Consider the following 25,266-nt stretch of genomic DNA (forward strand, 5'->3'; position numbering starts at 1 on the left):
TTGAGCATGCTCGTAAGAAGACTTACCGACCGAAGATTTGACGGGTTGGAGTTGTCCTTTCCCTTTTTCGGGAGAGGATGAACCACAGCGGTCTTCCAATAAACTGGATAATATGCATTATTTAGTGCATTGTTGAAGAGTGTGGTATAAATGTCAATTGCTTCCATCGGTAAATGTCTTAGTACAACGTTAGATATACTCGTACCATCGACACCTGCTGACTTTTTATTTTTTATTGAATTGAAGATGAGCTGAAGCTCAACCTTCGTCACTAACAAGGGACTTGGTCCCCTTTGCTCGGCGATTATGGCATTTTCCAAGGAATCGTCACTGAACCGCATGAAACCACGGTTCTCAGATCGCCATTGTGTGATTTCATTTTGAAGGTAAAAGCGATTAAGTGGGGCTCTGTTTTCCAGGTCGTGGTTGGGGCGAACTTTTTTTTGTTGTCCATAGCTCAAGAACTAGAAGAGATATCGACTTCAAATAAATGTTGTTATATAGATAAAAAGGCAGAGATATGCAGAAAGGGCTCTCAAGAATATAGCGTGGGTGGTTTCTTACTATAGCGGTTAAAAAAAAGGTGAGAATTTTGGTTAAACCTAAATATCTTACGAACCAAAAACGCTAGAGACTTAAATTAAATTTAATATAATATATTGTATCGTGATCCCAAACAAGTGTATTTTTTGAAAAATATCTAATTAATGTTTTTTTTTTATACCTATATCATAAAAAAATGAAAACAAATTTGATGCCTCGAAAATTTTTTTCTTCAAAACAATTTTGTGCAACAAAAATAACGTTTAAAATAATAAAATTTTGAGAAAAATCAAAGGAATTAAAAAAAAACCTAAAAAAAGATTACTATTATTGTTTATCTTTTAAAAAGTAAAATATTGTTTTCGATATTCAGTAGCTTCTTAAAAAATCCAACAATTTGTTTTTTTTTCATTAAAAAAAAATTTACAAGAAATAGTACGCAAACTTGTAACTTTTAATGAGACAAGCAAATAGAACTGAGGTGATATCTAAATCTTTATTATTTTGCTCTTTTTGTTTCTTACGAGTAAGAGCAACACAAACAACACTGTTAGTAGAGCTGTACGAGAATATACTTATTCAAGAACATTCGACGAAATGTCCTATTAGCGTGATTTTCTTATTTTTTGTTAGTGTTCAGTTCATATAGAAAAGCAGACGTAAAAATACAATCCTGGGAGAAAAAAGTCCAAAACCGAATAAAAATATATAATTCGCGATTTTTCTTACAATATTCTTTTTCAGTCTGTTGGTAGTTTGGTGAATGTGGAAAGAAAAGTTTTTGTTCATTTTATCTCTTTTATTTCTTGAAACATTTTAATCATTCAGAATGTTAAATTGAATCACATTTGAGATTTGAAGGCATAGAAAGACTGAATGAACCGAACGGAACGCACGAAATGAGGGCTTACTGGCAAGTAGTCGAACTCAAAAGGATTTCCAGAGCAAACAAAATGTACCGTAGGTGATAAAAATAACCTCTCCAGAAATAAAGTTATAAATAAATAAATATCTATTATGTTTGATAAAAAAAAATAAATATGAAAACGACGCATAAGCAAAAGGATAGTTATACCTACAAATTTCACGAGTGAGGTTACTATAATCATAATTTGTTTTTAATGGTATTCGCATGGGGATTTTATTTTCAATAATTATTACGTTTATAAATGTTTCGTAAGCTTTTGTTTGTTTTGCTTGCTTCACTGATGATTGAAAAATTTTGTTGGAGAGGACTGGACCGTCGTCTGTTTATTTTCAATTGTTAATTTTTAAGTGTTGATAAATGTGAAAAGGTTCCCTAAATTTTGACTCGAAGCATAAAGTTGCAAAATATTCTATAATTTTACTTTTTAATGGCCAGGCCATACCTATTATTAAAATATATGCAGTAGACTCGCGGTAACGTGAACTATTAAAAACCGCGCGTGTTCACGTTATCGAAGTTGTTCATGTTGACGAAGGCGTAGTTCTTAAAATTTTTAAAATAAATTACGCCTTTGTTTCAACTTAAAGTCATTTGTTTTTTTTTTTTCGTATTTCAAATGTAAATGTACATGAAAAATACGTAATTGTGTTGCAAGTAATGAAAAAAATACGTAATCCTTTTCTGAATTTTATTTTTGTATATTTGGCTGAAAACTGCCTTTTCGCGAAGTCGTTTAAGTACGCTGATGTCTGCTGTATTAAAACGTTTTCTTATTCAGCCCATTCCAAAAACTTATTGAAAATGTCGATTGCTGCCCTAGGCTCTATTCTGGTATGTGCTGTTACCAGAATACTGTCTTCGCTTTCATATTTGTCATTGATCAATACCTCGTTCGTTTCGGTGTCGTTTGGAGGATCTTCATTCCATTCATGGAATGATCTACATAGAACGGAACAAGAGAAAATACTCAAACCTCTGGATTAACTGCGTGAAAAAGTTCTAGTTTACTTTCCTCTTAAAACTTGATTGGTGAACAAATTCTTCTTCTCAAAACAGCTATTGGGATATCCTCTTCAGAGTCTTTTTCATGTCTTATTGGTCTAAAAATATTCGTCCAGCATTTTGCTATTGTTTCTTTTTCAAGACTTTGCCAACCCGAATTGAAATAGCAAATAGCGTCTCTTAACGTAAATTTTTTTAATGCAGTTATTAACCCGTCCACTGATGTTAATTCGTTTTCGGGCGGATAAGATGGAGCGTTATCAATTAAATGAAGAGCTTTGGTGGGCAACCCTTGGTGTTTTAAAAATTTGTTAGAACTACACATGAAAACATTTGAAATCAATGCAAAATTGCAATCTGTTTCCTTGCTGTGGTACGAAAGAATGATGAAACTAATTTTTACAAATAGCAGCTGTCATCCATGACGATTTGGAGCAACTGTAGTCAACAGGAGATTTAAAATTCCTAAAAGAGGGAGGATTTTTTGCCTTTCAAATCACTTAAATCTTAACTTTATGTTCGCCTGTTGAGTTTGTACAAGCAAGAAAAGTGACGCGCTGTATTTCCGATTTTCTGCCAGGAGCATTTTTTGCTTGAGATGATACGTATGTAGCAGCTTCCTGACAAGACAAGCTTGCTGCTTGTTTTTGAAAGGGTCTATACGGTCAGGTCTAGAAGATAACTTTGCACCACTTATTTTGATAAAGCACACACCATAACGCTCCATAAATCTTTGCAACCATCATCCGTCACTCGCATTAAAATCGCCCTGAGTTTCATCAATTTTTGAATGGAAAAATTTTGCTTTTTCTAATAAACTAATACATTTGTTTTTACCCTTGCCAAACAGCGCTGATGTGGTATCACACTCACTGATAGCATGAATAAACAAAAGTGCATTCGAAAATGTATGATTGAACAATGTGGTTGAGTAATAACTGTCTGGCGTTTTTCCTCTTCCACAATTTTGGATAAAAAGATTACTGTGTTTTGATGCTAATGCAGTAAGGAGAATGAAAAGGGAATATCTTGGCCAACCACACGAACAGAGTCATACTTGGGAGCAACAGAAATGGCAGTCTTCACAATCATGAGGTCAGCATCTTCGACTGTCTGGTGAACGCAGATATAAGCTTTCTGTAAAGTCTTTTTCAGCAGTTCAATAAAACGTTTCTTATTGCTTTCATTTCCAAGGAGTTTTTCTTGTGTACTTTGTAACATTGTTTCCTCATGAAACATAACATCAGGAGAAGAATGGGCCGCCCGTCGAAGTCGTTCACAATTTTCGGTGCTCTTTTTGTCATCATCAGGGTAACCTGATGACCGTAATGATTATACAAGTATTGAACATAGCTATCAGCTATTGATTTGTGTAGTAAATGGCCACCCTCAACCACGACATATGGAGATCCCACGGGTATTTCATCCTCTGTAATAGGTGTGAATACTGTGTATAACGAAGATTTTGTCCCCTTACGCATACCCTTTTCTGTGAATAAAGACATGGGAAACGGTGTCAAGTCGAATTTTAAAAATGCTTTTAAATCATCATCTGACTGCTCTGCTATGCATAACCTGTGAAAAAGCATAAGGGGATCTATGCTGATGGTCCCAATTTTGGCGGTATTGTTAATAGAATCAAGCGTGACTGCCTTGTTCTTCCGTTTGAATTTAATGTTTTCAAAATTCTTCCCCATCATTTTAAAAATCATATCACCCCAATCTGTTCAGACATATGGCAATTTACTTCATTACTTCCCACTGAATCTATTGACATTATCACCTGAAGTTTAGGAAATAGATTGTGTTCAGAAAGCCACTGAGAGAGCTTTGCTGCATCTTCATTATAGCGGGCTATTCGAGTAGGCATCGTGTCGACATGTTGTTCAAAGGATGCTAATGATAATTTCAATTTCAGAACAAATATTTTGGAGATGTATCATTCCGAGGGTCCATCGAGTGAGCACTCCATCAGTTATCCCTCTACCTGTTGTCAATCCACCAGATGTTTTCATCATTCTCATCAGAGTTTGCTCTATCGTCTGATCAGTCCAAATACCAGATCAGAATTTTTTTGAGCGCCGTATGGTAAAAAATCCAGAAACTGTAAGTTCATGGTATTCAGCTGAGTCCATTCTATTCTCCAAAAAAGAAAGGAAAATCTTGCGGACCCTTCAAATACATTGGTAAAAAAAAAATCCTAAAAACTACAAAAATATTTAAAAGATTATATCTCAGAGTCTATAAGACCTAGTAGAACCAGTTTATTCTTAAACTTTAGCTATTAACCTCTACTACAAATGTTACTGTGACAAATATTGGCGTAGGATTTACCATTTACTTGCTATCAAGCAAAAACCGACTAAAAATCTGTATTTTTCACATTTTTTATAAAAATTCTAAAAATTCAAAGAGCTCTATCTCGGGAACTATTAGAGCTAGAAATTTGGTTTGGTCTCAAATTGTAGGTAATTTAATATAGTTTAAATAAGAAATAGACTTTGTTTTTCTCAAACCGATACTTTAGAAGATATTTTAAAAACACAGAAAAAAGTAAAAAAAATGAGTAGTTTTTTCAAGATGGTGGCGCCCGCGGTGGTGGGGGGAATTTTAAAACATGGATGTTTCAACAGCATACCAACCCAAACAACATATCAACAAATTAAAACTAACCTAATTTATGTAACCATTCGGGTTTTATGGTGACAATTTGATTGGACTAATAGGGCTTTCACACAGGGTTCACGCTACAGAGTAGTCAATGTAAGAAAAAGTGTTCACGTAAGGCGGTGTTTTACTATTGCGAGTCCAATAGCATTTTAGCTACTTTTGTTTTTATAAAAATGGGGTTATATTTTAATAAAAATGTTCGCTTCTTTTAACTTTTGCATCTACATCTTTTGAATCTGGATTTAAAAAAAATAATGAATATTATGCGTATAAGCGTCATGTATATTTCAATCCCCTTTTTTAAATGAAAAGTTAGGTAATTGGCCAACAAAAAAAACACTAGTCGTATCTGTAACTACAGCTAACGACAATACATAGGTGTTAAAAAAATGTTCTCCATTTCTACTAGTAATGAAGTAACGAACCACAGCAAAGCGAATTAGTTCACAAATGCGAATCGTCTTACACAATAAACTATTTATAACAAGCTCCTGAAAAAAACAAGTTTGTGCTGGAAAACAACACTCCAAATGTATCAATATATGCAACTTTTTTTTGCTTTTATATGAAATGCTGTCTTAGTGAAAATATGCCACTTTTCTTTAATACGAAATACTGCCTTGAAGAGAAATATAAGGAAGACTTTTGATCTCAAATAATCGAATTTTTACTAGATGTACGAAAAGTATACCCATGTTTGATTGATCGAAAGAAAGTGTTAGCCTGAAACTTAAGGATTTCGACGTTCGCTTGTAAACACATAGAAGATGTGATGTATGACGAACAACGAACTCCACAGTGACACAAGTAGGGACGATGAATTCTTTTATAACTACCTTCAATACTTTGATAAAGGACTCATAAAAAGGAACTTATTATCTATTAAAACTGATCCTGAAAGTAAATGTCAATCTATAAATGCTCTCCACTGCAACCACCAAGTGGGTAAGACTACACTTACAAATATTTTTTGAAAAATTAAAATTGAAAGATAATCGATAGAAAAATGGTCTAGTTGGAAAGGAATAAATATTTTGTGCTTTTGGATTTTATTACAAAATGCTCTTTCATGAGGGAATATAAATAAATTTGTATCATATTTTAAGTGCCACAAAAGCTCACGAGAAACCGAAATATTTTTAAACAACTCTGGCCTTAGAAGATTGTTTACACCAAACAGGGAATCTTTTAAAAAAGTCAGTGAAATCAAAAGTTGAATGAATATAAATATCCTTTAAAAGAAATAATTCGATTTCAATATCTGTTTTTGTTATAGATATTTTATTTAAAAATCTGAAAAGTGAAAATACAGTCACTTCGATTTTTCTTAAAAATTTACAAGGTGTCAAAAACATTTCTATAACATTAAATTTAATTGAGGCCAACCAAATTGTTCACTTTTTTAATCTCTACACCAAAAACAAAACACCCTCTCAATTTCTACATCTTTGTTGATATGTTTTTATCTGTAAAACAAAATTTATTTAAAGTCATTATATACAATGGTTATTGAGATGCGAAAAATGTATCAAGAACTAGGAACGCACACAACAACCAATGATTTAGATTCTAAAGATCCTGTAACGTCGAGATGTGTCAAAATTTTTAGTACAACAAATCAGACCGATACAATAACATCCTATGGAAACTCAAGAATATCTTCTTTTGTTTTTTTAGAATTAATTTCTCTTATTTGTTTTTGATCAAAAAATGAACACTAGATGATTTTATGCTTTCTAGTTCTTAAGAAAATTGAAAATTAGCAAAAGAAATATTTTAATTAAATTATTTTTTCCTTGCTTGAGTATTTACATAATCTTATTTTGATAGAAATAATCGAATATGGATTTAAATATACATAGGATACATTATTTTTCCTTAAATCCAGCATATTTAAATGCAAACAAAATTTTGCATACACCCCATCTTGCACCCATCCCACCACACACCCTACCCAAATCCTATATTGAGCTCAAGGAGGGGGGTTGTCCGTACATACATGGGTGTGGCATAAACCTAAACACGCATACACCCAACCTTACACCTACTCCAAATCCTATAGTGTGCCCAAATAGGTGGGTTGCACAGGGGGTAGTCCACTGTTGCATACACCCAAACTTTACCATTATTACTATCAAAATAGGCCACTCAAGCAAACGAAAATTAATTACATTAATATAGTAGTTGTGTTTATTTACAATTTTCTCAAAAACTAAAAGATATAAAATCATCTAGCTTTCAGTTCTTGGTTTAAAATTAATCAGAGCAACAAATTATTATAAAAAAAAGTTATCCTTAAACTTATGGTTTCGAAATATTGAAATTGAACATTTTTTTAGCTTCGTTAACTTAAGTTTTGAGTTTAAAATTATTTTTTTTTTGTCAAAAACTATGCATAGTTTTGACTTAATTTAAAAACTTGCTAACAAAACATAACGTTGGCTTAAAAAAAATGTATAGTATTTAATTTTAAATATTACCATTATTTTTTAACTATTTTTTTTTCATTTTAAGTAACAATTCTTTTTAAATTGCCCCTCTAACCTTGACATGGGAGATAGACCCCCCTCCCATTGTAAAAAAAATGCTTGTCCTTAACCGTTTTTAAAAAATAACATATCTTGTCGCCTGAGTTATCGTGCAATAACGCGCTTCATGAAATGGGACTTTAAAACAAATTAACCGAGAACTGCGTATTAAAAACATGATCCGTGTAATACCGGAGCGACAAATTATATCAACGTCAAATTCACCAAAAAATTAATTCTATATGTATGTATTATAATTTATAATTAAAACAAAATTATATCAATGTCAAATTCATCAACAAATTAATTCTATATGTATGTATTATAATTTATAATTAAAAAAAATATTTGTTTATTTTCAGAACAAGACAATTTCTCTCAACAGACCGAATAAGCGCCGTTTTCTGAGAAAATATGTATTAGGACAAAAAATACTAACCTAAGAACATGGCGTTATTAATTGTTCTAAGAGTAAGAGATTTCACAGATCCTTAATATGAATAAACGCACTGTTTTTCCAGTCAATTATGCACAAATCATAACAATAATAATAGAAAAAAGATCAAAACATGAAATATATTAATTCTTGACTATAAGAATCTATAAAAAATTGTAAAATAAAACCACGAAAAAGGATAAAGGTAAAACATCACCCCTTTTCCACAAAAAAAGCGCACGTTTAATAAAACGCGCACATATTCAAGATGCCTTGGTGATACACACTTCACTGTCGCCTCTGCGAAAACGAATTCCCATGTTCGATCAGCACAAATAAAATTATAGATTTTTTTTGTTGTTTGAAAAAGCAAAACGAAAGTAGTGAAAGTAGAGGATATCTCGCCATAACTACTATTGCACATATGAATGAAAATATGGTGTTGCCCGACGATGATGACGATATAGCATTGAAACTTTCAACAACAAGCAAAAGCACTGAAACAAAGAACAAGAATATTTACAAAATTTTATCTGCAACTCCACTTTCTCCAAACTCTTCTTTAAATAGTTTCGTGAAAAGTTACTACTTATCTAGAAAAAATAGTAGTAAACATCGTAAAATTGGTACAAATTCCAATGAAAACAATAACAACAAAATTGAAAACAACTATAGTGACTACACTAAGCGAAGAAAAACTACCCCATTATCAAGCCTTGTGTTGGACATAACCGAAAGTACTTACGATAAAAAGTGCTGTACAAAAAGTACTACCAGTAATAGTTATAGTAGCAGAAGTAACAACATAACTATCCGAAGTTGTATTAGCGAAAATAACAACAACAACAATAACCATTTGCACAAAAATAACACATCAATACCAAAAAATAGCAATAAATTTAATAGAAATCGTAATAATTGTAGTAGAATTACTAGCGAAATAGAAAACAATCAACAAAAGCAACAACAAATTCGATCAAGAAGCAACAGCAATAGTGAAAGTAGAAGTGGAAACGAATTAGGATCAGATTTTTCAAGATACAACGATAGCGCTAGTGTTAGCCATAGCAGACACTATTTTCAAAATAAGACGCAAGATTCGATATTAGTTAATAGTGATGAGAACGTTGATAGCGATCAGGAGCATCGTGTTGCCAATAAATGGATGAGTTGTTGGTCAAGTGAAAGACTGCACGAAAATAAATGTCAAACTGTGGTGCGACGTCGAAGAAAATTCAAGCATAACTTAAATTCCAAATCAACATTAACAAAATCTACATTCACATCAACATCTCATCTACAAAAAACACCAATCCCAACACCAGCTTCAGCAAAATTAGAAGCTCCATCTTCATCTAGAATATCATCTACTTTAGCCACATCTGCGGCTTATGTGACGTCTTCTGCATCGCCTCGACGTACAACTTCAATTACAACAACATCATGGAGCCAATTTTATATAGCTGCTCCGGTTGTGTTAGCGATAAGAGTTTTTATCCTAGCAGCTTTACGAACACTGCCGCCACTAGTAAGGATACAGCGAGGGATTTATGGACTTAATAAATACTCATGGATATTTTTATTGATCTACTTGAATTTATCTGCTAAATGTAAGTACTAATATTTATTATTATTAAATTTCGAGGTATTTAAAATGTGTGTTTCTAAACCTATAAAAATAAATTTGATGCTAATTTATAAAAATTCATATCACAAACATTTATTCTATAAATGATCACAGTATCTTAATCCCCTCACAACAAAAATATGTCATGATAAACATTAGATAAATACTGAACCTAATCTAAAATTTAGTACAAATTTATTTTGGACATACACTAAGCAAATAAAAGCACAAATTCAATAATTTTGGCAATGAAAAAAGATAAAAAATTCTAGTGAATTATTTTCGTAATTCTTTCAAAACAATTATATAAAGAAATCATTGGATTGCCGGTCTAAAGGAATAAATATGTTTATACAAATTGCAGCGAGATTCTAGCTGGGTACTGCCTCTTTCTAGGAAGTGACGAATCCTCCAAGAGTAATTCTTGTCACATAAAGTGCTTTCTGAAGATTCGGCTTAAGACTGTAGGGGATCCATGTATATTTCTTACGACATTACTCGCAATTAGGCAACGGACTGTTGCGTCAGCCAATTTATTTATTTATTTTCATCCGATAAACATTGCAACTCTGTAATAAATAAGGCCTCAAGAAACATAGATTTTATTTTCAAAACTTTGAACTTTTAACTAATCTACTATTTCGATGTACTATTGAATATTCATCTAATATTTGGAACCTTATTTATAGCACATATTCAGATAAAACCTTAATAAAACATATTCAAGTTGTTTCAAAACAGGTGCCTTCTTTATGATTTGTTTGTATCTAAAATTATTTGTTGTCACATAAAATGTTGATTATTATTGAACAATATAAACATTCAACGTCCATCTTGTTAAAATCGTTATCATTTTTCAAAGTCCAGAATCCCATTTCATCGTACTAACTTATTGCTTAAATTACCAATAATAAGAATTCAGAAATTTAAATTTGCACTTTACCGGTTTAAATGTCATATTTTATGAATAGAACTATTCCAGGGGATTTATTTTGAGAATTGCAACTGAATGTGGTTCATCATTTATCTTCATACTCAATTAACTTATAATTATTAAAAAAAAATACTTTAAATGTGATTCTTATAATTTAAGTATTTGCCTTTAAAAAAAAGCAAGCCTTAAAATAATATTTAATTCATTTAATTGGTAGCTCGTTAAAAGTAAAAAGTAAGGTAGGTAAGGTAAGCACGGAAACACATAAAATAGAATTACAGAATTAAAATAAAATGTTTCCCATAAGTATTCCTTCATCTTTCAAATTAAGAATAGTGTTGATTTAAATCTATTAACCATTTTTGAGAATTTGTGATACGTATTTAATTCTGGAGAAGTTGGTGCAGAACTTCAATTCTTTCAAATGTTATCCTCAAACTTAATAAAAACTTTTATAATTTTTTTTAATATTAACCATTTATGTACATATGTAAAAATAAATGCATGGGGTTTTGTCAATGTAGGGTACTTTGCATCACTCAAAGCCAACGTAAACATTAGTGTTTTTTTTCCAAGATAAACCAAAATAAATTAACGCTTTCCCCTACACTTCATCGCTAATGACAGGGTTTTCGCGTTATAAGCATTCTCCATCCCGACAGCAGACTTACTCGAGAGAAGTCAGTTGCAGACTTCATCCACTTTTCTCGCAAAGTCTCGCAATAATTCTTTACCCATCTCATTGTTCTGGTACTCGTCATCATTGTCACTTTCATATTCTAAAAACAAAAGGAGAAACAAAAAAAAATTAAGTCATTGTCCTTTGCAGTACAAGTTCGGTCGCCTGGTGTAAAATAGTAGTAAGAACATTTAAATAGAATATCATTCATATACATATACGATACACAATGCATCTCTCCCACACTTGACTGCACAAATAGCATAAATGACAGCCATATTGTAGTAAGTCCTTGAGGCAAAACTTAAACCAACAATTAGAAAAAGAGTATTGTATAAAGCCTTTAAGCTAAGCCATTGACTTCGTCACTTCTTCGTTAGGTACAACCTGTAGAGCGACACAATGATTTGCATTCCGTTTTGATTTTTGTTCGTGCTAAAAAAAATAAACCTCTCTGACAACATGTTGACAAAAGAACTCATTCACGAATAAGCATTTATTTTTGGACACGTATTTTTCGTTATTATCAACATAACATTAACAAAAAAATTCAAATCAGACGAATATTCCACAAAGATGCTGAAAATTCACAATTGACTACCAATACCTTTCTTTTTTCAATCGTTTTAAATAAAACAAATCAAATACAAATTGAAATGGTTTCAGTAATTGACCATTCAAACGCTGTTTTGTGATTGACTTGATAATTTAATTTGTTTAACATGTTAATCTACATTCCAAGCACGATATGTGAAGTTTCTTATTTTAACATTTATCCAATCTTTCCATTAAATTCATTAGTAGTGTATGATTCACGGAAGGTATTTAAACTTTTAGGGCCAACAGTTCTATTAGCAGTTTTAATAAATAAACTCCCACTAAATTTTCAAAATAACCCAGGCGCGATGTGCCACAGTGCTAAAACAGTGTAAAATTATCATCTGTGATGAATGCACTATAACACACAAACATTCGCTTAAGGCGTTTAACAGGACGTTGAAAGATATAAAAACAACGAAAGACTGTTTGGCGGACTCTGTTACTCCTTCCCGTTATTCCACGTTCAACGTACGCTGATGAGATCACTGCGTGCTTAAAATCATCGCCACTGTGGCGTTATGTTGAAAAACTACAACTGAAAGTAAATATGCGTTATTTTAATATCTTGTCACCGTTTACAGCGCTCTATAACTCTCCCACTTATATACCACATCCTTACACACTTAAAATAAGTTATTTATTTCTAGCAAAATATTCTCTAGAAATTATTTATATGACAAAACAACGTTGGTCGGGTTAGCTAGTTTTTATATATAATAAGCGCACACTCAAGAGCACTAGCGCACACAGTGTGAGTACTAGAAAAGGGAGAGAAGGGTTGAAAGGAGGTGTCAGTGCACATTGGTTTTGAATTCTTGAATATTGCAATGGCTGGGAAAGACATAGTGTGGTAAGGATTTCCACATTCACGAAGTACGGCTAAAGAATGAATCTCTGTACTTGACAGTACGGCCGAATTTGGGCTAGAAGGGGTACTGATGAACTGATGAATGCAAGTGGCTATTTCTCTAGAGCATAAATTGTTAAAATAACGGTAAAAAAAGGTAAGACAAGAAACTTTACGACGGTGTGCGAGAGGCTTAATGATCCGATGATGGTATTATCACCAATTATCCTAAAAGCTCTACTCTCAATACTATCTAAGAGGCTCAAGCAAGTTGCAGGAGCACCAGCCAAGAGATGTCATGTCTTGTTGATAACAGCCAAATCAGAGGAAGAGAAAAAATTCTTGCATTGCCTTAAAAAACCCAAACATCTTGTATTTTTGGCGGCATCGTTCCACAATAGAATGTCATTAAAACACAGGAAATTCCATATTTTTATTTAGATATTGTATAGAATTAGTTTTAAAAATTCACCATAGCCATGAATTGTTACAGTTCTAATCTGAAATTATCCAATCGAATTGAGTTGAGTTGAATCATCTTACACCTGCCAGTTCGCCTATCAAAAATATGATAGTCAATTACCACCTTAGCCGATTTCACCCCAGATCTTAAACTATTTCTCTCTATTATCAGATGTCAACTATAATTTATAAATAGTTTATAGTTAGTTCGGATTATATTGGTCCTGCCTTCGAAAGTGTTACGATTTTGTATAATTGAAGAAAATGGAAACTTTCAAGACACGTTGAACAGCAGTAGCTTTTTTTAAGGTCAAACAATTTTTTGAAAGGAAAAGGCGTAATACTTAGTGCGTAGGTTTGTCATGCCAGACATGTGCTATAGCGGACTTTTTTTTAGAACTATTAGAAGAGGAAGTTTTGGCAAATATTATACTAGCCAAACTTTAACGTTCCCGAAGCACACGCAGTGAAAGCTTGCAAAAAGGAAATTCTTTAACTGACACCGAAATGTGCGTTTTTAATTTTTGATAAAAAAAAATATGGACAACATCCATGAAAGCAGTAGCGAGGTAGGAATGTCAATCGACTCACTAAGCCAGTGCATCAACCAGAATTCAAAATAAATAGGTAATAGCCGTCTGCTATGACACTCTAGATAATAAGTTAGATTTAAATTAACTATCAAAAATTAAAAGAAGATTTGAATGCTAGAATCCGCGACGAATCTGGAGAAGAAAACTCGACAATACTCTGTTCAAGACACTCAAAAGAAAAAATATTAAACACTAAATACTCGATACGTGCGAATTTCATTTTGTAATTTTGCAGATTGTGAACGTGAAAAGTTGATATGATCTACATTAACCCCAGAGGTAGCTCTGACTGGCGGTCGTTTTGGAAGACATGGCTGAAAATGGTGTTTTCTGATCATTTCTGATTAGTCTTTTACTTCTGTCCAAACTTCATTGAAATCAATCAATCAAGACAACGTATAATTACTCTCTTAATGAATTTTTACATATGGAACGGGAGAAAGAAAATGGAGTTATAGGACACATACAACTGTAAATCATAGAACAGAAAAAAAGAATTTAATTGTCATCATCATTAATCATTGAGTCTTTGAACCGTTACATTCTACACGGTTTTTGATTCCCCATTGGGCAATGCTGTCAAGATCAGAATTTAATGAGTTTATCATTCGCTGATGTTGGTAGTCCACAACCGAAGAACAATTTTGAAAATCTAAAAGCTAATATGAAAAGCTGCGGGTACAGTCATCAGCAAAACAATTTAGTGTGCTTAAAGTTTCACACAAAAGTCCATTCATAAAATTAAGGAGCCCTGGGGCACGCAAGCGTTTATTTTCAGATTATTATTATATCAGATTATGTTTTGGATACAATTCAAGACTACTTGAATTGAACGGTCCGAAAAGTTATTTCTAACCCAACAAAGAAGAGATTCATCAATACAAAAAAGCACGCATTTTCGATAAGAGAGCTTATGCCTTAGAAATATGCTATAATTTTATTTTCTCCAAAATAATGTAAGGATTTGTTCCACTGTTCTGTGAGGTAAACCATGAGATCAAAAGTATATCTATTGCAATGAAAGCCATACTGCCGGTCATTAAGAAGCTTTTGTCTTCAAGATATTTCTTAAGCTGAATCATCAGCGTTTTCATTGCCTTGGAAAGAAGGGAAGTCAGTGCAATTGGACGATAGTTAAAGGGGGAGGAGGATTTGTCTTTTTTATCGGAAAGAGACCAGTAGAATAGGATAGATGGAGAAGCTTACGTAGTGGTTTTGTCAGCATTTTAGAACAAGTCTTCAGAACAATAGCGGGGATATATTGAGATCTTTAAGTACTCTAGAAACTGAACGAGTGCAATAGAAGGTCATGTCATAGAATAGTTTACGCTTTCAAGTACACGAGGAGTCACTCATTGTGATGAAACAGCAAGCTATACTGCAAGAAAATTGGCTTTATCAAGCGCGTAGGAACTGACGATGACCTAACGAATGGCCAGAAATATTTACTCCCTTGAGGCATTGTAGTATTTTTTGCCGTAATTTCTGGTTATCCAAAAATCCCAGTCCAAGTTGACTTTCTCATATTGCCAAACGGTTCTTTTAAGGGCTTTTACTTTAACTGGGGTTTTTAGTATGAGAAATTTGCAGAGATGATACAATGGTCTGATGTGCCTAGAGTCGATAACACACTGACTGCATATTTATTATGATCAGAGCTAAGAAACAAGTCTAGAGTGTTGGTGGACTGACCTACAACTTCAGGAATCCGAGTTGGCTCTTCAACCAACTGATTCAGGTGGTTTAACTCATCGAAAATCCCGACATACCTTCCTTTGGGTGTTGGCTAAGCAGAATAATAATGAATAATTCTTTGGATAGAGTCGGACAGCGAATTGAATTCATAAGAAGTCGAATTAATATCCACAGTTGGGCTACGATAAATGAAACAAGTGTGAATGATGCTCCTTTGGAGAGTGACCATATTGTGTTAGAAGCTGGCAGGCAACATCATTACGTATATAAACGGCTTGTCAAAGGTAAGAAAAGAAAAATGGCACTGAGCTATAACCATGAAGGTTAAACTCATTATGATCGGTGTTTTCACCAACAGTATAGACGTATACAGAACGAACATTTTTTCTTAGCCCCCGAGTGTTGCTACATTCGACACAAAACTTATCATCCATCACAATATAAAAAAAAAACAAAGCAAGACAATTACAATGTAGTACCCGTGGCATGATAGTTTGTGCGATGGACTGTCATGCGAGAGGTCTTGGGTTCGATCCCTGCCTATGCCACCTAAAGTTTTTTCACGGGTACTGCCTCTTGCTAGAAATTGACAAATTCTCCAAGAGTAATTGTTGTCATGAAAAGTGCTTGGATTTGGCTTAAAACTGTAGGTATCTTCCATCCCTGACAACAGTACTCGCACACAGGAATGGTTGAGAGTTGTCAGTCACTAGGCCCTAGTTCTCAAACGGACTGTTGCGTCACCCAATTTATTTATTTAAGACAATTAACAATGCATAGGAAATATAATTTGATGTCTAAAAAAACATCTCAGTAGCAATAAACCATTAGTGTTAGCCTTGATGGTAATCACTCTAACAATTTATCTTGGATAACTTTACTTAGTCTACTGCCACACTGTACGATTTAACAAACAAGCACAATTCAGGAAGTAGGAAATCCTGCGACCATTAGAAGTTTATTATAAAGATGTTTCTATAGACCTGCCAGTCGGCGCTTACCATTCTAGAATCTTAAAATTAAAAATGAAAAGAAGCATTGCTCAGTGTAATCTCAAATTAAATTCCTTTTCTGGATCAGGAGACAGTGGGCATGGAATAAGAAACTCTCACACTCTCTTGTAATTATATATCACATATGCATATGTATGAATTTCTATAAATATATAAATATATTTTTATAAGAACTTACTTGGAAACATTTAGACCATAGATATAAGCATGAAAAGTCACTGGATGAAGCTTTCCGATCGATTGATTTTTGGCATCTTTGTCGTCATCGTATTTATTGCTCGTTTTCATTGTTTATCTAGTCAGTTTAAAGATGGAAAGGATCAGAGGCAGGAAGCAGGATGTGAAATGAATATAAGATGCCAACCGAAAGATATGCTGAGATTTTAACATTTTCTATGTTCTCTATTCTCTAATTCCTTAACCCACGACGACGATATTTGTACTCGCCTCCTCGTCTGTCGTATAGATTTACAAGAATATAATACACCGAAAGCAAAAAGATGTCATAACTAAGCTTTTGGACGATATTTTGTTATCACTCTCATCAAGTACAAGGACAAGTTTTCCAAATAAAGTGAACAAAAGTCGAAAACGAAACGAAAAAAAAGAACACAAAACTACTTTTTCGCTTTCGAGATTTTTTGATGTTCAATTGAAGAACAACATGTCTGCAGGTAGTCGCCCTTATAGTATAGAAAAAGAAATATTTGTTTATTTGTTTGTTTTGGCCTAAATCGATAATTATTTGTTGCCTTATCAGCGATAGAAATAGTGGAGCCATTTATTTATGTGTGCGAAGATAGTTTATAGTAAGAACGTAATATTGCGCCAAAAGTGGCAATAAACTGTTTTGGATGTAAGTTTTAGTTTTCTCTTGTCTATACAATGGAAATGGAGACAAAACTACAAGAGATAATCTTAGGCTCTTCTCCAAAGTGAAGGTTTATCCATGTCTCATACTATATACTTTGCATACGATAATGATTGATGACAATTTCAGCAGTAAACAAGAAACAACACATTTAGCCAGGATGTTTCTCTTTCTTACCTCAGAGTGCTAAACTTAAGTTTACAGTTCAATGGATTGAGAGAAAAAAATCTTTTCAAGACAAAAATTAGAATACAAAAGGAAAAAAATCAAAAAATCTATGCTTACACCATTGAATAATTACAAATAGAAGTGGACACCGGACATTGCTCAAACGACCATGCTCCTTATTTTTTTTTTTAATTCATTTTTATTAATTCATTCTTAAACCTATCTTAAAGCTAGACAAAAATTCATAAGACTAGCCTAATTATCCATAACTTAGAACTAACTTAATAGTCCCATACGGACACTCTAAGTTAAACTATCATACTAACTACTACTGCCTTTCGGACCTAATTTCTATTTTACTTCAATTTAAATTGTATTTATTTTTGTATTTATTCGAAAATTTTGAAAAAAAATAATATCAATATCCTTTTTTATTTTTACTTAAAACTACTTAAAATTAGGTCCTTAATATAAAACTTAAAGCTTACTTAAACTTCCTATTCTACCTATAAACTACTTAAAACTAGAACAACCACAGCAGCAAATCTAACCATCTAACATTTTGTTATTCTGTTGTCTTCTTTTTTTTATTTCTTTTTTTATATTTTTTTTATTCCATGTTTTTTTAAGTTTTTTGTATATTTTTCTATTTATTTTTGTGTCACCATGCCTATTCTACTTAAAACTAAACCCTAAAACTATAAAACAAGTATGTAAGCAGGCCAAGGCTTAAAACCCCATCCCGACTACCCACTATCAAGTGCCGATTGAAGCCACCAAAACTGGTTCTCCTGCTTCACCCTATCAGTTCGGTCCCGTTCGGACACAGCCCTACTGAACCGAAGGAGCTCTGCTCCGCCTTGTGCCATGATGTCCCGATTGTACAGGAGTCGCATATCCACGGTTCGTCGTCTGACGCGGTAGATTAACGGAACTGCCAATTCTATCCTGTATCAGACCGCATCTGTCTAAAAAGAGAAATGCCTCTGGTGGAATGAAGCCGATCAAGCGTGGACTTTCAAAATACTCGTCGTTGGGATAGAAACTTCTCCATCTGGAAAGGGGCAACGTTGAACCACACAGGATAACCATAAACGATCATCGGCCGTATAAGGGGCCATGTAGCAAATTACCTTCACTCTGGAGCCAACTGATTTAAAACAGCCGTTTCGGCAGAGCGAAGGCTCCTCTGGCCCTGGTCAGAGCAGCATTTATTTGTCTGTCGAAATATAAATACTGATCTAACCAAATACCGAGGTACTTTACTACACTTTTGCTTGCTTATGGCTGCCCGTGAAGATCAACAATGACCATCTTGCGCCAATTCTTGCACGTATCGCCCGTGGCTCTAGCCAACGGAGTCCGAAACAGAGTTGTCTCAGACTTCTGGACATTTATTTCCAGATTCCAGCCGTCGCAATATCGCTGAATCTTGTCGAAATCACGCTGCAAGAGAATTCTAATAACCTCAGCCTTTCAGGCCGTTCTGTACGCAATTAGATCGTCATCGTACGCAATTGCCTTTGTAAAACTATCTATCAGATCGCTGGTCTAGATGCTGAAGAGAATCAGCGAATTCGCCGCTCCCTGTTTAAGACCATTTTTAATTGAGAATGTTTTGGTAGAAGTTGCATTGCCACTTTTGACAACAAACTTTCTACCGTTAAGCATATCGTAAAGTATAGATATACAACAATGGCTTGCTTATGCCAAGCCTACTCAGTTTTAGGTAAAGACCCTCTAACCATACGGTGTCAAAGGCCATTTCCAAATCAACCAGAACAGCACCTGTACATTGTTGTTTTGATTTATTCCATTGGATATTAGAAACGAGTTTTAACGCAGCATGAATTGTGTCATGACCCGCCTTGAACCCGAACTGTTTATCCGGAATTATTTTGTTGTCCGCAGTCCACTATGTCAGAGCCCTATTAATGATTTTTTCGAAAACTTTGCTCATGCTCGGAAGAACGGGTTGGAGTTGTCCTTTTCCTTTTTCGGGAGAGGATGAACCACAGTAGTCTTTCAATACACTGGATAATATGCATTATTCAGTGCATTGTTGAAGAGTGTGGTGTAAATGTCAATTGCTTCCATCGGTAAATGTCTTAGTACAACGTTGGATATACCATCGACACCTGCTGACTTTTTATTGAAGTGAAGATTCAAACGAATTGAACAAGGGACTTGGTCCCCTTTGCTCGGCAATTATGGCGTTTTCCTAGAAATCGTCACTGAACCGCATGAAACCACGGTTCTCAGATCGTCATTGTGTGATTTGATTTTGAAGGTAAAAGTGATTAAGTGGGGCTCTGTTTTCCAGGTCATGGTTGGGGTGAATGCTAACATTCCATACCGCCTCCACTTTTTCCTTCGGATCTCCAATTATATAAAAGACATCGTCGAAGATGGCTTCTTCTGGATCTATTTGCACTGTCCTGACTACGTCCCTGTTCTCTTCAGTTCTTTGGAGTTTCAGACACGGAAGGTCATTATCGTTCTTTTTTCTGAATATCTTGTTGATTTTAGGGAACATACTAGGGTCACTGGGAATTAACTGAATGGATCTTACGGTCCCAGTACTTGTTAATTGATTACCTGTAGTTCGCCTCAATCAACAGCTTGACATTTTTTATTGACGACTTCAGTGTCCTAACCTATAAGTCGTATGGGTCTGTAAGTCGTCTGTACAAGTTTTTAAGTCTTGTCAGTAAGCCACTCTTGTGCTTACGTAGTGCGTCAATAATCGCGTTTCTGTAAGCGTCTATTTTTTCCCGTTCTTGGTACTTTGGTATTGTCTGTTCCATCGTTCGTTTTATTGTTTCATTCATCAGTTGTAAATGTTGGGCAATTTCTGTATTTTTCAGGTTTCCGTTGTTTGGTGGGGCTATGTCACTCGAACGAAGTTCTCTCGCTAGTGTATTGGTGAAACGAGGCCAACGCATTTTACTGTAATTGTAAGAGTGCGTTGCAATGTATTCCTCCAACTCCAAGCGTTCGTTCGGCATCTGCATTACGGCAGATAGTCCGCAGTGATCACTGTCGTACTCGACTGTCTGTAAGCAGTTTAGAGGTTGATTACCCACGTTGTCTGTAACTGTCAGTCTGGTGTCGGACAGGAAAAGATCCAGAAAGAAGCCGCTTCTTGAATACGATGGCTTTCCGTAGCCAGCAATTTGACGCCATATTCAACGCTGCAAGGATTCATCAAACTAAAAAGATGGTTACCTCTGGGATTACTATGTTGAATTTACCAATCTTCATGTTTTGCGTTCAAATCACCGGCCAAGATGAAATCGTTTTCTTTCAAGCTCAGTTTCAGTTCCCTTAAAAGAATCTCGAGTTCTAAAGCAAAGTAAGTAACCTGCGGAGCTCCAGCCACATAAGCCGCAATCATATACATCCGCTTCCCTTAAGTGAGAGAGATGCATACAACGCAAACCTCTTGCGTTTTGAGCTTTCGCAATTCATTGTTGTATACGACTTTATAAATAATGCCTTTTCGTATAAAGAGTGTGGAGTCGGGCCGGTCTCTTCTTACGATATTGTATTTTTTACGAGTCAATTTGTGTTTGCGGTTTAGCTTAGTTTCGCTAGCCATAAACACATCGGGACTGTAGTTTTTTAAAAATTGGAACATATTGGCTCTTTGTTCAATCCTATTCAGTAAATTCACATTCACAGTTAGGACTTTTCTCCGGCAGCGCGCCCATTATGGTCTAAATTGCTCCAGGCCAGGCAACAAAGAGTAGAGATGATCTACCCTTTTGCCTTGCTCCTTTATCTGACTTTGCAGCCCTGTTAGTTGACCCTAAATGCTCAACAACAAGACTAAAATGTACAACAAAACTCATAAATCATCATCATGTCGAATTAATGCAAGCACCAACTTCATTTTCATTTTATGAAAGAGAACGAAATTAAAAAAAAAAAAACCTTAAAAATACATTTTGTGCAGCGAACGTTTGTTACTGTTAGTTTTTATTCCAAATAACAATATTTCGTTATCTTCCTCGACTATAACAAATTGTAAGTTAAATTTCCCATAAGAACCAAATCTGCGAAATTGGGTGTTGTATTTGATAGACCGATACAATTTTTAAATAACTCGCCGTGTGATACAAAAATGTTGATTCTGCTACAGCCACATCTTAAGAGGAAATAATGGTTACTATGGGAGGGAGGACTCCTTGTACTCTCCTTTAAACGATTTTTTTTAATTAACCTAAAATATAAAAAAAATATCTAAAAATACGGCAACACTAAGAACCCCGCATAAATGAGGTAAGATGTACCCCCACTCCGATTGTAAAAAATGCTTGTATTGAGGCCTTTTACCGACAAAAAATTTATTTAATTTATTATTATTATTTTATCTTGGCCAAACTTATCGATAACAATATTTTATATCTTGTCGCTATCTATATCATTTATCATGTTTCGACTTAAATGCAAATCCACTCTTGTATTAAAGCTGCATGTATGCCCGATTGAATTATATCAGTTAGTTTACTTCTCGCTCTAGGGGTTAAAGCCTGTTAAAATGGACAATTTTTCCAACATATTCTTTTAAATTTATGACTTGGCATAAAAGTTGTGTCATACTTATGACTATATTACTCAGCGCATAGTGCTTTGTGAAACATTAAATTACACAATAAACGTGAATAACTTACTCAAGATTTTAATATTCAACAAAAAATAATTTAAAATTACATTTTTGTCCAATGTTTATCCAAAAATCTAGACGATTGTGACTTAACTAACTTTACAAAAAAAACTTAAATAGAATAAGTTCCAGGAACCCCCTAATATTACAGAGAGCATGCCAAAAAGCTTAATCTATTTTAGCTACTTTTTCGACTTAACTTAAGTCGCCTTAAAACAGTGTCGTAAGGAAAAAGTTAACTTTACACAAAATACAACTTTAGGTTTGGAAATCTAAAATCTATTATAATTACATATAAAAAAACTGTACACTTTAATACAAATTTAGCTTTCTTAATCTATAAATCTTTGTACTCTGATACAAAGATTTTTTTAAGAACAACTTAAAGCTTGTTAACAAAAAGAAAAATAAGATAAAAGTTAAAAAAGTACTGAATGAAGTTTAAGTCCTGTGTAATGGGCCCGTGGCCGATCTTATATAAAAAAAATAAGGACTTTAAAATGCAATATTGCAGAAAATATATAAACACATATAAATATGTGGTTTAGTCTTTTTACAAAATTTATTTCCTAACGTGCCAATGCCAAGGAGAAACTGCTTTCCTTTGTTCAAAAACAAAACAAGAAAATCTAGCAATTCTATATTTTCATAAATGATAAAAAAACATGCACTCGAGTGCTAATCCCTTAACAGGAAATTCACACATGAACACAAAAGGCAAGAGAAAATAGTGGGACGAGAACTCTAGCATTGAATATTCATTAAAAATAAAAAAATTCATTCCTGCAGAAAAATGCTGTTTGGACTCGAGCCAATCTTTAGGCACTTTTGTATAAAGGTGAATTAAATTAACACCCTCTTCATAATTATAAGAATACAAATAAAAAAAGGATAAAAGGTAAATTGTGATGCAGCGCAGTGGCAAAGTTTTCGTTATGATATTCCAGTAAAGAAGGACTCAACAACAATTAGTACTTTTACTTTGGAATTCAAACTACCGAGGGAACGTCCGTCGTCGTTGTCGTTCGTCGTAAATTTTTATTTTGTTTTTGTTTCTTGTTTTTATTCTCTTCTAAAGGGAATTTTAGCCTTTTGGGAGTCGTTCGTCTACAATATAAAGATCAGAATGTTTATACAACAACGTGATGTGCCCTAGACGATGAATGATGGCGGTGCACTAGATGAAGAAAACCCTAAGGTAGTAGTTGTAATGGAATTTCACCACTTGCGAGTTCATTCACCATCAAGGAATACAAATACTAGAAAAAGGAATACAAATATTAGAAGAAGTTTTTTTTTTTTGTAAAATGCTAGATCGTCCTTTAACTATAGGTTTGCATACCATACACAATTCAGTGTTAATTTTACTTACAGTATACGTAACTTAGTTATAGTAACACACTCGATAGCACAGATGCTTTATGTTTTATTTACTAAATAGGAAAACAAAATAAAAGTTTAATGTTTAATTCTACCTTAGAACTTAAAATTCTCTATTTAATCTCCTCTTGTTTTTGCCTTGGTTCTATCCTTTCTTTGTGCTTTTACATGGAAATTAAACTTACTTTTTGCAGTATAATTCAAATATTGTATCACATATTTTTAGCCCATTGCGGACAGTTTGAAACAAAAAAACTGCTATCGTTGAATAAACACAGGAAGTGTTGCAGAAAATGTTTTCTCCTTTGCATTAAAATAATGTAAACAAAACTTATACCACATCTAAATTTCGATGGTAAAAAGCAACAAAATTTCAATGGAAAAAAGAAAGTTTCGGCTTTTTAGACGATAGGGATGTGTTTTGTAGAGTTCAACGACTACTTTTAGGATTTTTAGTATAATTATCGAAACGTTTGTTTTTTAGAATGAAAATTAAATTAATGGAAAAATGTTAACTCAGGTCTTCCATCTTATCATTGTATAAGTTTTGTATAGTGTTGTTTTAATCTTTACTTTCTATTTGAATACACAAAGTATATGCATTAAATATGAACAATTTCTCGGCTAGAAAATTAATTTGTTACTTGAACCTTGAAACCAAATAGATTAAATAATAACTAAAGAGTTAAATAGTTGTTAAAACTAGATTTGAGATTTTTGTTAGATTTCCTGAGGTTAAATTTCAGTTATAATTGTGGGTCTTAAATTCTGCATGTCAAAAAATAGTCGTTGATAATAATCAAATTTAGCATTACGAAATTTTTATATCAAGATTATATTTCAAAATTTTATAAATGAATCGATATCTTTACCATTGCTACAATGTCAAAATCTTGATCGAATGAAATCCTGTCATTAATTTGTTTAAATATTATTGTCTCGCAATGTAGTTTTTCCAATTGCCGTTTCTTTTGTACTTATTTATAGAATGCAGGCTATAGTTTTTTTCTCGAAGAATTTTAAGACGTTCTCATCTTGCCTTGACAAAATCCAATTCTTAGTTACTTACTTACTTACTTATTTGCAAGAGTTATTCTCTGTTTTATTTCAGCGCTGATGTCGTTGTCTGAATTTATAGCGGTGCCTAAGTAAACAAAGTTCCTAACTACCTTACAGTTATAGCTGTTCATTCATGATGACGTTTTGTGTTGACAACTGAGTTTGAAACAATTCTTTTAAGACCGATGTTGAAGAATTCCCCTTCTCTAAGACCCATTTTGAAAACAAAAGCACCAGTGAGATCTTTTCCAACCTTGATAGAGCTCTAGTTTTTTTATGCAGCAACGCCGCGCCCGCCGCCGTCTTGTATCCCTGCTGTTAAGTTATTTTCAGAAATTGCAGTTTAGTTTGATGTTTGATCAAATGTGTTATCCAAAATAAATGCTTACTGAACTATTTTCCAATAAATAAATACTGACTAAAAATTTATGTGATACAATTTCGAAATTCAATAAAATATGAATATGTTGGTCATGAAAGTGCATGCCGTTGCGTCGCGACGACGTTCTTAGTGGATGTAAGTGGTGTTATATTCGTTGGAATATTGCTGTTGTTGTTACAA

At 33.6% G+C, this 25,266-nt stretch overlaps 1 protein-coding gene across 2 annotated transcripts in view; it reads left to right on the forward strand.

Moving 5' to 3' along the window:
• The window catches only part of LOC129940601 (neuronal acetylcholine receptor subunit alpha-7-like), a 141,806-nt gene that overhangs the window by 56,981 nt on the left and 59,559 nt on the right, over positions 1-25,266 (forward strand). For both annotated transcript variants that reach the window (XM_056048987.1, XM_056048988.1), the window contains exon 2: positions 8,034-9,717. In XM_056048987.1, coding sequence (XP_055904962.1) covers positions 8,532-9,717 — 1,186 coding nt within the window. In that variant the 5' untranslated portion in view covers positions 8,034-8,531. The remainder of the gene's footprint in view (positions 1-8,033; positions 9,718-25,266) is intronic.

The sequence above is a fragment of the Eupeodes corollae genome, chromosome 1, assembly GCF_945859685.1.
Source record: "Eupeodes corollae chromosome 1, idEupCoro1.1, whole genome shotgun sequence".
Classification (NCBI taxonomy): Eukaryota; Metazoa; Arthropoda; class Insecta; order Diptera; family Syrphidae; genus Eupeodes; species Eupeodes corollae.